Source organism: Alligator sinensis, unplaced genomic scaffold, assembly GCF_000455745.1.
Source record: "Alligator sinensis unplaced genomic scaffold, ASM45574v1 scaffold846_1, whole genome shotgun sequence".
NCBI lineage: Eukaryota > Metazoa > Chordata > Crocodylia > Alligatoridae > Alligator > Alligator sinensis.
In genome coordinates, this window is record NW_005842230.1 from 1,399,728 (window position 1) to 1,413,399 (window position 13,672).

At 44.5% G+C, this 13,672-nt stretch overlaps 1 protein-coding gene across 1 annotated transcript in view; it reads left to right on the forward strand.

Moving 5' to 3' along the window:
* GK5 (glycerol kinase 5) overlaps positions 1-13,672 on the forward strand; it is a 59,472-nt gene that overhangs the window by 24,712 nt on the left and 21,088 nt on the right. The window contains exons 11-12 of the mRNA XM_006027285.3: positions 8,670-8,774; positions 13,369-13,463. Of these exons, the coding sequence (XP_006027347.2) occupies positions 8,670-8,774; positions 13,369-13,463 (200 nt within the window). The remainder of the gene's footprint in view (positions 1-8,669; positions 8,775-13,368; positions 13,464-13,672) is intronic.

Consider the following 13,672-nt stretch of genomic DNA (forward strand, 5'->3'; position numbering starts at 1 on the left):
CCCGTGCTCTGCGCCCGCCATTACCTCCAAGGAGCAGGGGCGGCAGGGGGGCATGCTCCATTGTTGTCACCTGAAGGAGTAGGGCAGGGGGGGATAGGTCAGTGCTGTTGGCCTTGCTCCCCCCATTCTGGCCACCCCGTGGCTGCCACCTCCAAGGAGCTGCCCCCCCGCCCCCGCTCTGTCCCCTGTGTCCTCACCATCATGGCGCACAGGCTTCCACCTGTCCAAATGCTTCTTCGTGCTCTGATTGGTTGTTTGTCAGACAATCAGGGTGCAACTAAAGCGTTACAGACAGATGGACAGATGTAGGCTTTTATAATATTAAAAGAATAATGAAATATAGTGCGAGTGATTGATGCACACACTTTCCAAGAATGTAATCTATCGGTAGTGTACTGACATAGCCAGGCACTCAGGGCACAGGGGTAGTAACAACTTTCAGTTGCCTCTGCAATTGCAACTGCAATTGTGATTGCGCAGCTCCCAGCAGCAGCCACTTTTCTGCCATCTTTTCTTCTGTGCTTGCAATATTTTTTTCCACCCTTGTTATATGCCACACCAGTTGCACGTGTGATTGGATTAATCTTAGATACCAGTGTCTGGAACTATATTTTAATGCCCTAAGCCCTTGCAACCACTGTAACAGATGGTATAAGGGGCAGAGTAGCCTTAGTAAGAGGACACTGACAGATGGCTGCCTGTGGCTGTGGGATGGAATCCTGCAGTATTTGCATCTATCTGAACTTAAAATATTATTTGTTAGCTGCTGGTGTTATAATTTCTAATATACAGCTAGATGACACATAAGGTAGTTTAAGAAAAAAATCAATACATTTTTTTCCCTCGAGGGGAAAAAGAATACAGATGGGGCTCCTCTCTCTTTGCTGCTTTTGTACATAAGGCCAAGATCTTCCCAGCCAGTTGGCAGCACCTGTTAGCAATTACAGTTCCAGGTGACTTCTCTGCTTAAGTGATAGAAATAGGATAGCGTGTTGCTCAATATCTCAGGCTTTTTTGAAGTGCACACTCAAATAGAGAGGAGGCTAAAATGACATCTACTAGAGTTTTTGATGCAAAAGTCTTCAAAATCAGACAAACCAGTTGACAGTCTACTTTCTGCTGGTCAGTTGCACTCCTGTGAGCCACAAAAAAATCAAGCCCAAAAGACTCTCTTCTCTTCTAAAGTGTGATCTTTTGTGGCTTCTTCCTTGACACACGGCAGAGACCAGAGGAAGAGATCCATCAACAACCAGAAAAGATGTAATTCTCTCGCTTACCAGGAGGCAAGATCTAAATTAGTGTTGATGATTGATTGCTGCCTTTGGTAAATGTCATATTGCCTCCATACTGACTAAAAGACAAAATGCACATGCACCAAGGAAACCGATGCACTAAGTACAACCAGTAAGATGGATAAAAACCTGTTTGACTCTCCTAGGTCATGTACCAGCATGGGTGTGTCCAACATGCCACAACAAGGTTGGCTTAGATGGTTGTATCAGCCTAACGGATAGTAAGGAGAGGATGGTGTATACTCTCCCTTATCTCTTTTCAGAAGAATTTTAAAAAAATCTTTGGACTAGTGCAATGGCACCCAACCTTCTGGCCCTGTGGGCTGGATGAGTGGCACAGGGCTTGTCCATGGGCTGGATCCTATGCAGAATCAGCACATGGGGTTGATCTGTGAGTGTGATCCAGCATTCTGGCCTGACCCCATATGTACCTGGATCTGGCCATGCGTCACTGCAGTCTGGTGTGCAGGGCCACGTTATCCAGCCCATAGAACCCCTCCGCCCCCCATGCCTGGAAATGTGGCAGCAGGGGAGTGACAGTTATTATTTATACCAGTCTCCTGCTACCAAATTTCTGGATATTTGGGGAGGCCCATGGTCTAAATGAAAGCTCTGTGGACCAGGTCTGGCCTGTGGGTCAAGAGTTGAGCACCCCTAGACTAGTGGATGCAACCACCATGGGTATATACAGTTTTCATCTTCAAAATTGCACTGCACTAGCAGTATAGATCTCTCCCCGATGAGGCAGACACTACATTAGTAAGCAAAGAGGAGCTCTGTTGCCCCTCTCTCTTCTGTGCCTTCAGAACAGTCCAGTCTACAGAGAATTGCAAGTGTTCCCTTGAAAGTTTGATCTGCCAGACCCAGTTCCCACAGATAGGGGCCTCAAGAAACTTGAAGTAGCCCACCTGGCCTTGTCGGCCATTGGGGGAGGGGGGGAGGTTGGCTGGGAGAGGCAGCAGGTCTCTTATTTAAGTACACCTGTGGCAACTAACTACAGGCTATGAAGCTCTCATACTCTTGAGTGTGGCTGTTGTTTGGCTTCTTGTTTGTGAGCTCTGACTCCTTGGCTTCAGATCTCTAGCTTGTGTGTGGCTTGATTCCCAGCTCAGACCCACAGGTCTCAATCAGCTCTAACTGCTGGGCAGAAATATATATGCACTTGTTATATTGAAGAGGGTGCCTGAATAGACTTGTTTGAAATATGCCATAACAATGAATTCCAGATCTTTTGTACAAGATGAGGTGGAAGCCCCAGATCCCCCTTCCACACTTTTCTTACTCTGTGGTGGCTGGACTATTTGTATGTATTTCATGAGGTATCCATGAGCCTCAGGGCTCTTGGATCTTTGGAGATTATTATCCTGATAGCTGCAGGTTGGGTTGTGCAGACAGGTCCAGACTTTGGCCTCCACTATTAACTTACCTGTTTTGCCTGCTGTCATGGAGTGTTCTCCAGGTTGTTGGTAGCTTGGGAACACTGTGGCCTTGTCTGGTCTCAGAGATCCAGCAAAGCCAGCCCAAGTGTGGTATCTAGAGCAAGGGCAAGGTCCAGGCCTCTTTTCAATTTGAGACCTCAGCCTTTCTGTATTTCATCTTCCCTGGTACTTCATGGCCCTGACTCAAGGAGCTAGCATCCAGTTCTGCTTCTGTGAGAGGGACTTTATTTCTTGTTGGAGAGATTGAGTACAACCCAAAGTTCCAGTTAGCAATTCAGACAGTTTCTTTTACTAATGACATTTATTGGGGCAAAGGCCATCCAGCCAGAGGTGCCCTGTCCAAACCCACCAAGAGCTAAGCAGTTCCTCTGTCCCCAATCCAGTTTGCAGAGCCTGGCCCTGAAGGTATTCAGTTGTCGCCATTCCAGTCTCTCCAGCTCGCCAAAGCTTCAAAACTCCTAGCCTGTTCTCTGATTCTGGGCTCTCTTGCAAGGAGCTGACAACCCATAGTTAATACTCTCCTCTCCATTGTTATGCTCATATTCCCCCTTGATCCCTCCCCACCCTTCAGGGTGTGCCATCCATGTGCCATTTATGTCATTAAACCTATTAAGACTCTGTAGGTGCTATAGATCCATCTGTACTGTCCCATCCTGGCACTTAGCAGGGATTCATCCTGGCACTTAGCAGGGATTCAATTAACTCTTCTTTTCCCATATGCTAGCATTATAGGTAAACTGGGTCACACAGCATTATAACAACATGAATAGTTTAACATAGAAATGTTACAATAAACTGCACATCTGTATCCCAGAACAATGGCCAGAATTTTAATCTGGACATGGGCACTAGAGCTGACAGCTCTGGTGCTTGATGCATAGTAGGAAGTCATGCAAGCAACAAAGCTACTCTCTGATTAATTTGTATTGGAACATCAGTTTGTGACGGCAAGCTTGTATACATCTTGCTGATGTAGGTTGACCATACATCCTGGTTTAGCCAGGATAGTCCCTGATTTCAGAGGCTGGTCCTGGCCAGCTGGTGAGAATTAAAATGAGCATCGTGGAAATGCAGGGAAGAGGGATGCAGTCCAGTGAGGAGGTCAAGCAGCATGGTGCACCAGGCAGGCACAGCTTCTGCCTGCCTGCTCAGTGCACCATGCCACCCCACCCCCACTTCTGCCAGCAGGGAAGTGGAAACAGTGGAGAGTGTCCCAGATTTCCCATTCTCCCATATGGTCACCCTATGCTGATGCAGTCTGCTAAGTCAGTGTTTCTCAACCAGCGTGCTGCAGCATAAAAGTGTGCCATCAGCAATGAACAGGTGTACCGTGTAATTTTGCTATGGCAAAGAGCTACAATAGGTATGAGGATGGGGAATGCCTTAACAGGTGTGCCACAGAAAATGTTTATTAATGTAAGTGTGCCTCAGGCTGGAATAGGTTGGGAAACACTGTGCTAAGTTCATTTAAGGTGCACCCAGTTCATTGCTCATGCTGTTTGCAGCCTGTGATGGCCAGGGCCATACATCATGGTGCTTTAGTGGACTGGCCCACACTTTTCTGCTAGTAAGATCTCCATGTGGTGCTGACCAATTTAATGGGACTTCCATCTTATCCTATGGTCACTTACTCCTTCCACTATCTTTCTCTGAAAACAATATTCCTGATGTTTATATCTTCAGTCAAAATAATAAGGGAAATATTGACCTTTTTGATATGTACCCCTCCACTCCACTCATACAGTTTTCTACAAGTATGTGGTCGCTCTATGGCTTTGACCTAAATCACTGTCTAAAGTTGCTTCAAACATTCATATTTAACCAATCCATTCACCTTCTGGTCTTTCTGAAATCTTGTTCTTTGCCAGCTAAAGCAAAACTATGCTGGATAAATCCAGGATACTGTCAGAGGGCTTACCTAGAAAGACCAGATTGAATGCTGTTTAGATTTGGAATATAAATGAGAAATCTGTCAGCTTCCTTGAAAAGACTTGGACTGAATTTGGTCTTGGACTGTATACATATGTTACAATCTGTCAGAAATGGGGTCCACTTTTCTCAACCTCATTAGTCTCAAGGTATCCCTTATTCGACTTGAGGCATCTCTCAGAAAATGCTAACTTCTAGCTTTCACTGGGTTGGGTTTTTTTTTGATCAGGGAAAAATAACAGAGTACTTCAGAATGTTTTGACACTATCGATTTCTGTTTGAAATCTGAAGGTTTATCTTATGTATCATGTAGGTCAGTGATGCTCAACCTGTTGGCCCTTTGGGCTGGATGAGTGGTGCAGGGCTGGCCCACGGTTCAGACTGAGCCACATGTGCCAGGATCAGGCTCTGGGTCCTGGCACAGTCCTCCCTTACCCCATGCAGCAGGATTGGGTCCCAGAGGCACCACCCACTTCTACCTCTGGATGCTGGGCTTGGGCCCCAGGGGTTTGACACTGACCCCTTCCACCCACATGTACTGGAATTGGACCCCAAAGGCCCTTCACTGCTCCCTTTCGCTCCCCCCCCCCAAATCAGGACAATGTTCCCTCTAAGGCTTAGTGGTCCATGAGCGCGCCGCTTTGGTCTCTTCCTGAATTGGTCTTGCCTCCCCCTTTTGGCGTGCTGAGCAAGTTATTCTCACAACATTATTTGGGAGAAAAGATTCTTGAAATACTAAACTATATATATTTTATATTTTATTTTTAAAAAATTAAGAGAAACCAAATGGTCTCCCTCAGAGGACATCCTGTAATATGGTTTCCTCCCTATATTTCTTACCATGATTTCCTGCCTTAAACTGTTGTATGCTATTAAACAGCAGCTGCGTTGCATCACAGAGGTGGCCACTTTTCAGTGATGAGCAAAGTGATTTGTGGTTTCATTAATATAACATTCAATTGTAAATGCTGTGAAGTTAGGAAATGAAGACATGAGGGGCTTTATAACAACATTACGCTCAGTCACAGTGCATAGCCTGTATCTTGTAAGCTGTACATTCAATAACAGATATATTGAGGCACAGCAGATACTGAAAACAAAGTGTAATACAAATACATTATATCATGTGGTGGAGTTAATGCTAGGATGAGGTGCTTATGTTGGCTAGGCTCTCATAATGATGGTGTCAGGGCTCGGGGCGAAGCTCGCCTGAAGGGGCTGGGGAGCAGAGCATTTACCCGAGCCACAGGAGCCTGCACGGTGCCCCTGTCCCCACCCCCACCTTGCCTCAGGGAGGAGCTGCTGCCCGCCCCACTCTCTCTCCCTGTGGGGATGTCGGCGCAGTGAGGAGTGGAGCGAAGCCGAGTGGTAACTTACCGCTGGTCCCATTGCCTCCGCCTTGCTCCAGGTTTCTAGGAAGCCGCAGCCCAGGTTCTTTCCGGGCGGGTGCACAGCATTACAAAACTAATGTGCTGCAAGGTTATTTTTTTTGTGTGTGCAGCCGCACACGCGCGCACCTTAGAGGGAACCTTGCACCAGGATCAGGCCCTGTGGCCCAATGCTGCCCCCATGAGCCAGGTTTGGGCCCTTGGGCCTGGCACCACCCACACCTGGTCCTGCACATTGTGATTGGGTGCCTGGTCCAGTGCATAGGGCCAAGGCTCCACATGGGTCTGGAAATTTGGCAGCAAGGAAGGATGCTATGGCTTCTCCGCTACCGAATTTCCAGATCTGTGGGGGAGCCCCGTGGGCTGAATGACACAGTGCTGCAGGCCAGAATTTAAGCACTCCTAGTGTAGGTGTTTGCAAACCTAAAAGCGCTAATATTGCACAGAACGCTTGAAAGGCTCCTGTGGGCTGTTTTTTTGCGCGCCCCTGTTCTAGATAGAATCTAGGGATTATTTATAAGAAAAAGAACTGAGAGGCAGTTGAGGTTGTTCTTCTATCTTTGGCTTTGATGATTGCTAGACTTACAGGATGCAGGTGCAACTGACACTGCTGTTGAGACAGAATCTGATCTTGCGTATTGAATGAGTTTTTGTAGCACTACTTTAAGAGTCAGGGTTAATGGTTCTGCACTCCTTCAGACATCCAATATCTTGCATAACTCCTTCATTGAAGTCAGCTGCAGGGACTTGTCATAGGAGAGGTCTTTGTTTAACCTGCAGAATTGAATTAACAACTTCTTAACTGAGTGGGTCCCTTTTTTCTCTGCTGTGAGTTGTCAAAAAGTAGTCCTTAAATTGGGTATGAAATTGCTGTCTCAGATGATAATTTGTCTGTTCCTTCTGGTTCTTCACCTATTTTTCTTTTCCACACTGAAGTCTAAAATGAGAGATTTAACTCTCCAGTTTCTCCTTCACTAGCATAACTAAGGTAGGGTGACTAGGACAGGAGCTGTGGGTGCTGACCTGGTGGGATGGGGAATTACAACAGCTGCAAGTGCAGCATGGCAGCAGCTGGAAGTCACTACTGCCTTCATGGAGCAGCTCTTCAAGGGATCTGTTTTGAAGTGCCTTTTAGAGAACAAGATGATTGGGAACAGCCAACATTGATTCACCCAGAGCAAGTCATGCCTGACCAACCTGATTGCCTTCTATGATAAAGTGATGGGTTCTGTGGATCAGGGGAGAGCAGTTGTTGGAATGTACTTTGACTTCAGCAAGGCTTTTGACACAGGCATGCTTCCACAGCATTCTCATTAACAAGCTAAGGAAATGAAGACTAGATGACAGCACTGTAAAGTGGATTCATAACATGGTATTCAGCAAGTAGCCATCAATGGCTCAATGTATTGGTATTGTTCAACATCTCCATTAAAGATTTGGACCAGGGGTGGCCAACCTGCAGAATGCATGCCACAAGTGGCATGGGCAGCCTGTGTGGGGCACATGGCAGACTGGGGAGGCGACAAGCAATACAGCAGCAGATAGGGCAGGGAGCAAAAAGCAGAGCAGCAGACTGGGCAGGTAGCACAGAACAAGAAGCAGAAAGCACAGCAGAAGATTGGGTAGGGGTACAGGGTAGGGAAGAGAAAGCAGAGCAGCCAATAGCACTGGGGGAGGTATGCTTGACAAAAAGGTTGGTCTCCACTGGACAATGGGAACAAATGTATGCTAAGCAAATTGCAGATAACACCAAATCAGGTACAGTTGCTGTTTGGTTTTCCACATTATAGTGCAAATGTATTTTCAAATATTTATTTCATACAAGGCAAACAGCGTAGGCATAGTACTTGAATAGCTGGCAGGAACCACTCTGAGAACAAGGATGTCCAAATTATAAGACTCAACATTTGGTTTTTTTATATTCATATTGGAAATGAATTGTCAAAAATACATATCAACACTCTTTAATTCTCTCCCATGAATGAGACTTGTATTTCTAAATTGGGATTGCTAGGTATTTGGGATTTTTTGTTTCAGTATCCATATATTCCCCATCTGGAGGCCTGAGCCTATTTATTTATGTTATTTACAGTGGACCACAAGGTATAGATTAGCCAACAGTGTGCTCTGGTAGCCAAAAAGGTCAACAGGATCCTTTAGGAGCCATTGGGGAAAACCGACTGTTTTAAAATCATTAAAATAAAATTAGTACTTGGAATAAATGTGCACCTTTAGCTGTATGTCTCCAGGGATTTTTTTTTTTAATATTTAAAAAAATAGAAACATTTTAATAGAAACATTTATACCTTGTCTACAGCCTTCATGAGCTGTCAGACAATTCTTCTTTCGATGATGTTTTTAGTGGCATTTTCATTATTAAATATATTGATTTTAGTTTACGTTGCATTTCTTTATTAAAATAAACTAATATGCATAATCTGGTATACTATCCCACTCTTAATTTTTTATCATATTTTCTTTTAATGTACTACAAAACTTTGAATCTATAGTAGCAACACTTTTAATTTGAACTTTGTGAAGAAAGTAGATAAAAGTATGGGTTTTTTTAAATCTCTGAAGGCAGATAATGAGCTTTGTACTCTTTCATGACAAATTTTAAGGTCTGTATTCATTGATTGGATGGAAGATTGGAAAAGAAGTTGTTTACTTAACTGAAGGCAACGCATCAGACACAGGCTCTACCATAAAATGGGCTCAGGGGCTAGGTAAGTGGCTTTTTAATTTTGAAGTATTTATAAAATAAATTGGCTAGTAAGAGACCATTTTACAGGCTTGTGTTCATGCTAGCAGGTTTGGTTTATTATTATTAACAGGTTGGCAGTATAGTTGCTTGTTGGACAGTCCCAATGATAGCAATTCCACATCTTCACTGCTGATACTGATTTTGTAGCTACACTAATCTCACCTACATTTTTCCTGTTGAAAAATGTTGGAGTGTAGACTTATTTGATTCAAGTGGCTAATGAGAAGGATTGATTCCAGATCTTCTTGGAACACTCCTTTTGGGCCTTTTCTATGTGATCCTGCTTCTGCCACCAGAGTTTTTGCCACAGGGAAGCTGCCACAGCACAAACACATCCACACGGCTCCACTCGGCAGATGTGCCAGCAGGGTGCAAATTGCAACCTGATAAGCACTAGCTGCTGAAGGGACAACAGCAGCCAACACAAGGTGAGAATATGTTTACCCTCTGCTGGCCTCTGGACAGTGACAAATGTCTCCTTTCTTTCAAAAGTTGTTGTTGCCTTGCCAGCAGAATGAAAAGGTTCTGTTGCTAAAACTGTGTTCTATAGATCAGACCTTCTGTATTAGTACGCTGCTAGTTTGGTTTTGCCTAATCCTCTTTTTCCTTGGACCAATGATGCTCAACCTTTTTAGGCTCAAGGCACCCCTCCAGAGCTTCTCTGAGAACCACTGTTGTACTACCTCAGTTTACCTGTTTAATTAGATAAATCTAATGTGGTCCTGGAGCAGCACCCAGGAGATAAATCCATAGAACAGTGGTTCTCAACCAGCTGTATCTCCATGCTGCAGTTTCGCTGCTGGCGTTGTCATGGCCAGGTGAAACTGTCCTATGCACCTCCATTTCCAGGAGGCAAATGTGGAGCCAGACTGGGAAGCAGTTCACAGCCACATCTTTGTCCAGTTCCTCATGGAAACAGACATGTGGAGCTGTTTCACTTGGCTGTAGTGGCACAAGTGCTGGCATCATGGCACCCCTGAAAGGGTCTTGTAACACCCCAGTTGAGAACCACTCTGTTGAACTGAATGTGATCAGTGCTTTTAATCTTTCTTCTTATTGTCTCTGATATGTACATCTTTATGACCTGTGTAATTTATGATCTTTCATTTCTTTTCTTGGAACATGTTATCACTTTGTATCACCTAAACATTTCAACCAGTCTTGTCTTCTTTAAACGCATGATATCCCAAATTGAATAGAGTAATGTAAATGAGGCCTAATTAGTGCTTAGTAGAAAAGAGACCAGACTAGAATTTTGAGTTGTAACTGAAGTTAGCTGATTGCCCGTTCGGTTTAGTTAATTAAACGGATTCTACAAGTATTTGTTCTAAGGCGAAAATGTTTATTTATAACATCTCAGCTTAGATTTGGCTGAGTTTTTAAAATGAGCCAAGTGTTTAGGATGTACCATGATAAGCTTTGGAGGCCATCAATCGTAAAAAATGTGATAAGTATGCAGTAGCAAAGTACTGCGAGCATAGTTCAAAAAAAGAATTAAGTCTATTCATTACAGGGTAACTATTGTAACGGGCTTGTAGCCACATGCACTGTTAGCCTTTCCTAGGGTTCTTCAATAGAATATTGAAAATGTAGGTACATTTGCAAGTGACTACGGTCATTATAGGAGAGCAGCAGCTTTGTTAGGATTAAAATGGAGAACTCCTTAACATTTTAAAGAGCCACTTTTCAGAATGTCTTAAAATTCATGTATTTACATGGGTGCTTTGAAATATGATTTACCTCATAAATGGAATTTAAGGTAATGTTAGTCAACTTAATTTGGAATTGGCTAGTGGCAAAGCAATAGGACAGTAAGGCAGTCAGAGTAGCAAAGAGCAACTGGGAGAGAACAACCTGACCAAGAGGCACCACTCCAGGGAACGTAAAAGCCACACCTGGAGAGTGGAAAGAAGAGAGCCAGTGCTCTAGAGGGGCTGAGCTCTCAACCAGGAGGAGCTTCCTGAGAGATGCTGGCAGGATGGCTGGCCAAATGTTAGTTTATCCCAAGGTGGGGGAGGTTTTTTTTTAAAGTGATAGTCTGCCTTTTTCTTCTTAATGTTTAGTTATCTAGAGCAAGAAGATTGTGTTAAAACAGTAGCTTGCCTTTATGTTATAGTTTTATACTGGTGGACCCAGAGTGGCTACAAGGGGTAAGGAGGAGATGCTGGAGGAGCACAAACCACAGGGGTGCCTGAAGGACTTGAGCCTGCCAGGGGCAGGGGCATGAGCTACAGTAGTGCCCAGAGGGTGAGTGCAGTTTTGAGTCCTCCCAGGGTTCAGAGCTCAAGATGTACAGAGGCGGAAGCCAGAAGGGTGAAAGTCTGATCCTGGAAAGGCAGTTGAGGTAGTCTGAAACCAGGAAGCCCAGGACCATTGCCCGAGAGGGACAAAGGCAGGGCCCAGGGCCTGGAGCCCAAGAGGGGTGAGACAGGCTGGTGTCCATAAACCAAGGCCTGGTGCAGCAGACTTAGGCTAAAAGGCCTGAATCGATAGAGGGGGCAGAGGGTGGGAAGGCTGAGGCCCCAACAAGAGCGTGGAGGCCTGAGGAGGCCTGACATGGTACTGGGGGCAAGGTGCCCCACTGAAGTGAATAGCCAGTAATATCTGTGAGGTATGAGTGTGGCTGTAGGTGTGGACGGAGGCCATGAATAGCGCTTAAGGCAACTAGTGTCTTGGAGCATAGCTGGGGCTAGGATAGCCCACTGAGCACTTAAGGGCTGGACTGGAAGCAGAAGGGTCTGGGAGGGACACGCCAGCTGAAACAGGTTGAGAGAAGAGGAAGGGTACCCTAGGAACTGGAGCAGGGTGGGAGCCACCTGGCCACCTGGGGACATCACAGCTGTCCCTGGGGCTCAGTCCCATCACAGGTAGCATATTCTACTTCCTTCGAGTATGTGTGGGGAGGGGGAAAAGAAAAAGGGAGGAGAACACCTGGGGACTGAATGGTGAGACTGATTAGATCCCAGGGGGTTTCAGTCACATACTTTGCCCAAGTTAGTCAGCTAGTGCAGGGTCCTACTGGACTGGTTTGTTTTTTTTATGAGCTTATGAGTCAGATGTATTACTTAGCACTTTTGGTTGCTCTGAGGAGGAATGGGGGTGGATTAGGAGACAGTGGAGATATTACATGGATAACAAAAACTTCTTCCAACATATAAAGAAAGAACAAGGAAAGAAGAGAGGCTGCTATTCGGCACAGATCATATTCAACTGAGAGCAACCTACAAGTACCACCGAAGTCCCAAGCCCACTTGGTAAAAAAGCATGAGAATTTGTTTTCAGCAGTCATGCCTCAACTCTGAAGCTCCCTCCCTGTTGAGGCCCACCAGAGTCCAGGCCTGAACATAGTTTGGACTAGATTTTCCTATTTGGACAGGCATTTTAGCAGACAAATGCCCCAGGCTGGGGCATTTGGGGGATTTCTTTTGAGGGTTTTCTATTGATGCTCTAGTTACCTTTTAAGTTATGTTCTCTTGTTCATTCTCCCGTAACGCAAGTTATTCTATTCTATTATTGCAAGCTGTCCATATCCTTTGTTGGGAAGGATGGCCTATAAATTGAATAAATAAATAAATAATAAGAGCCAGGAGGCTGCGGGTTGGGAGTGAGGGACCCCAGTAGGGCGGGGGTCTGTGGTTTAGGAGTGAGGGACAGTGGCATGGGGAGGGGCAGAACACCATCATATCAGGGCTGCTCAGTGCAGGGGGGATAGGTGTATGTGTGTGTAGTGGCATTTCATTTTACTTGCAGAAAACCATGGATTTGGGGGGTTTTATAGAGAATTTTAGATTCTCCCTCCCACCTGAGAATTTTGGATTTTTTTTTATCAGCAAAAACCAGCATCTCTGGTAATCTTCAACACCAAAGAGGGCTTTTGTATTCAGTTGCTAATCCTAGCACCACATTGACAGGTAGTATGGCTATACTTTGTGCAAAACCCAAGGACAAAATGAAGGGAAGAGAAGAGGGTGTTTGGGGATCTAAACCATCTTACTGTGTGTTTAGGTCTCTGCTGTAACTTGGAGTGCTTTTAAGGACTTGGAGGCCATTAACTTGCGAATTACAAGAATACAAAGCATTCAGCCATTCCACTTCAACCTATGACATCCTCAAGTCTATCCAGGGGTACCTTGAGTCTAAAAAGGTTGAAAACTACTGGTCTAGAGAATAGGATGCCAATATTCAGACTTGTAGTACTTGCACTTGGCCCAGCAATATCGGCATGTGGCAAATTTCTCAACATCAGCTTCACTTGTTCATTCATACAGTCACTCTCATAAGTCCTATAAATATCTCCTTGACTAGAAAGATAATGGTCATGATACAAGGTCTTGAAAGTAAAAGGTTATAGAGTTGTTGGGGATATGATTGAGGGTTTGGTTCTTAAGCTGGGTAGTTTTTCACATGATTAATGGAACTAAAATAAAAGAGGGTTTGTTTTTTTTTAGTGTCTGTAATATTTACTAGCTGGAATATTTAAACAATCTTTGGTGTAAATTAAAGATTTTTCTGACTTGGAATAATTTAGGCATATAACTTTTTGTACGCTCTTACAGATCTTTTTACGAGTGTAGAAGATACATCAAAAATGGCAAGAAGTGTGGTTGATTCTGAAGGAGTATGTTTTGTTCCATCTTTTAGAGGTCTGCAGGTAAAAGTCGTGTCCTTAGTAATTTGATGGAAGTGATTTGTGGTGTCCTAGCTAAATGCAATATCTATCAATTTGCCCATTACCATGGTGTTGTTCTGTTTAGGTTCTTGCTTCATGTCCATCCCTGTTGTATTTGAGGGCCGGTATAGTATCTCAGCCCTTAAAAACATTAATGAAATGTTTTTCAAAAAGGATCTGTGATGTAGGGA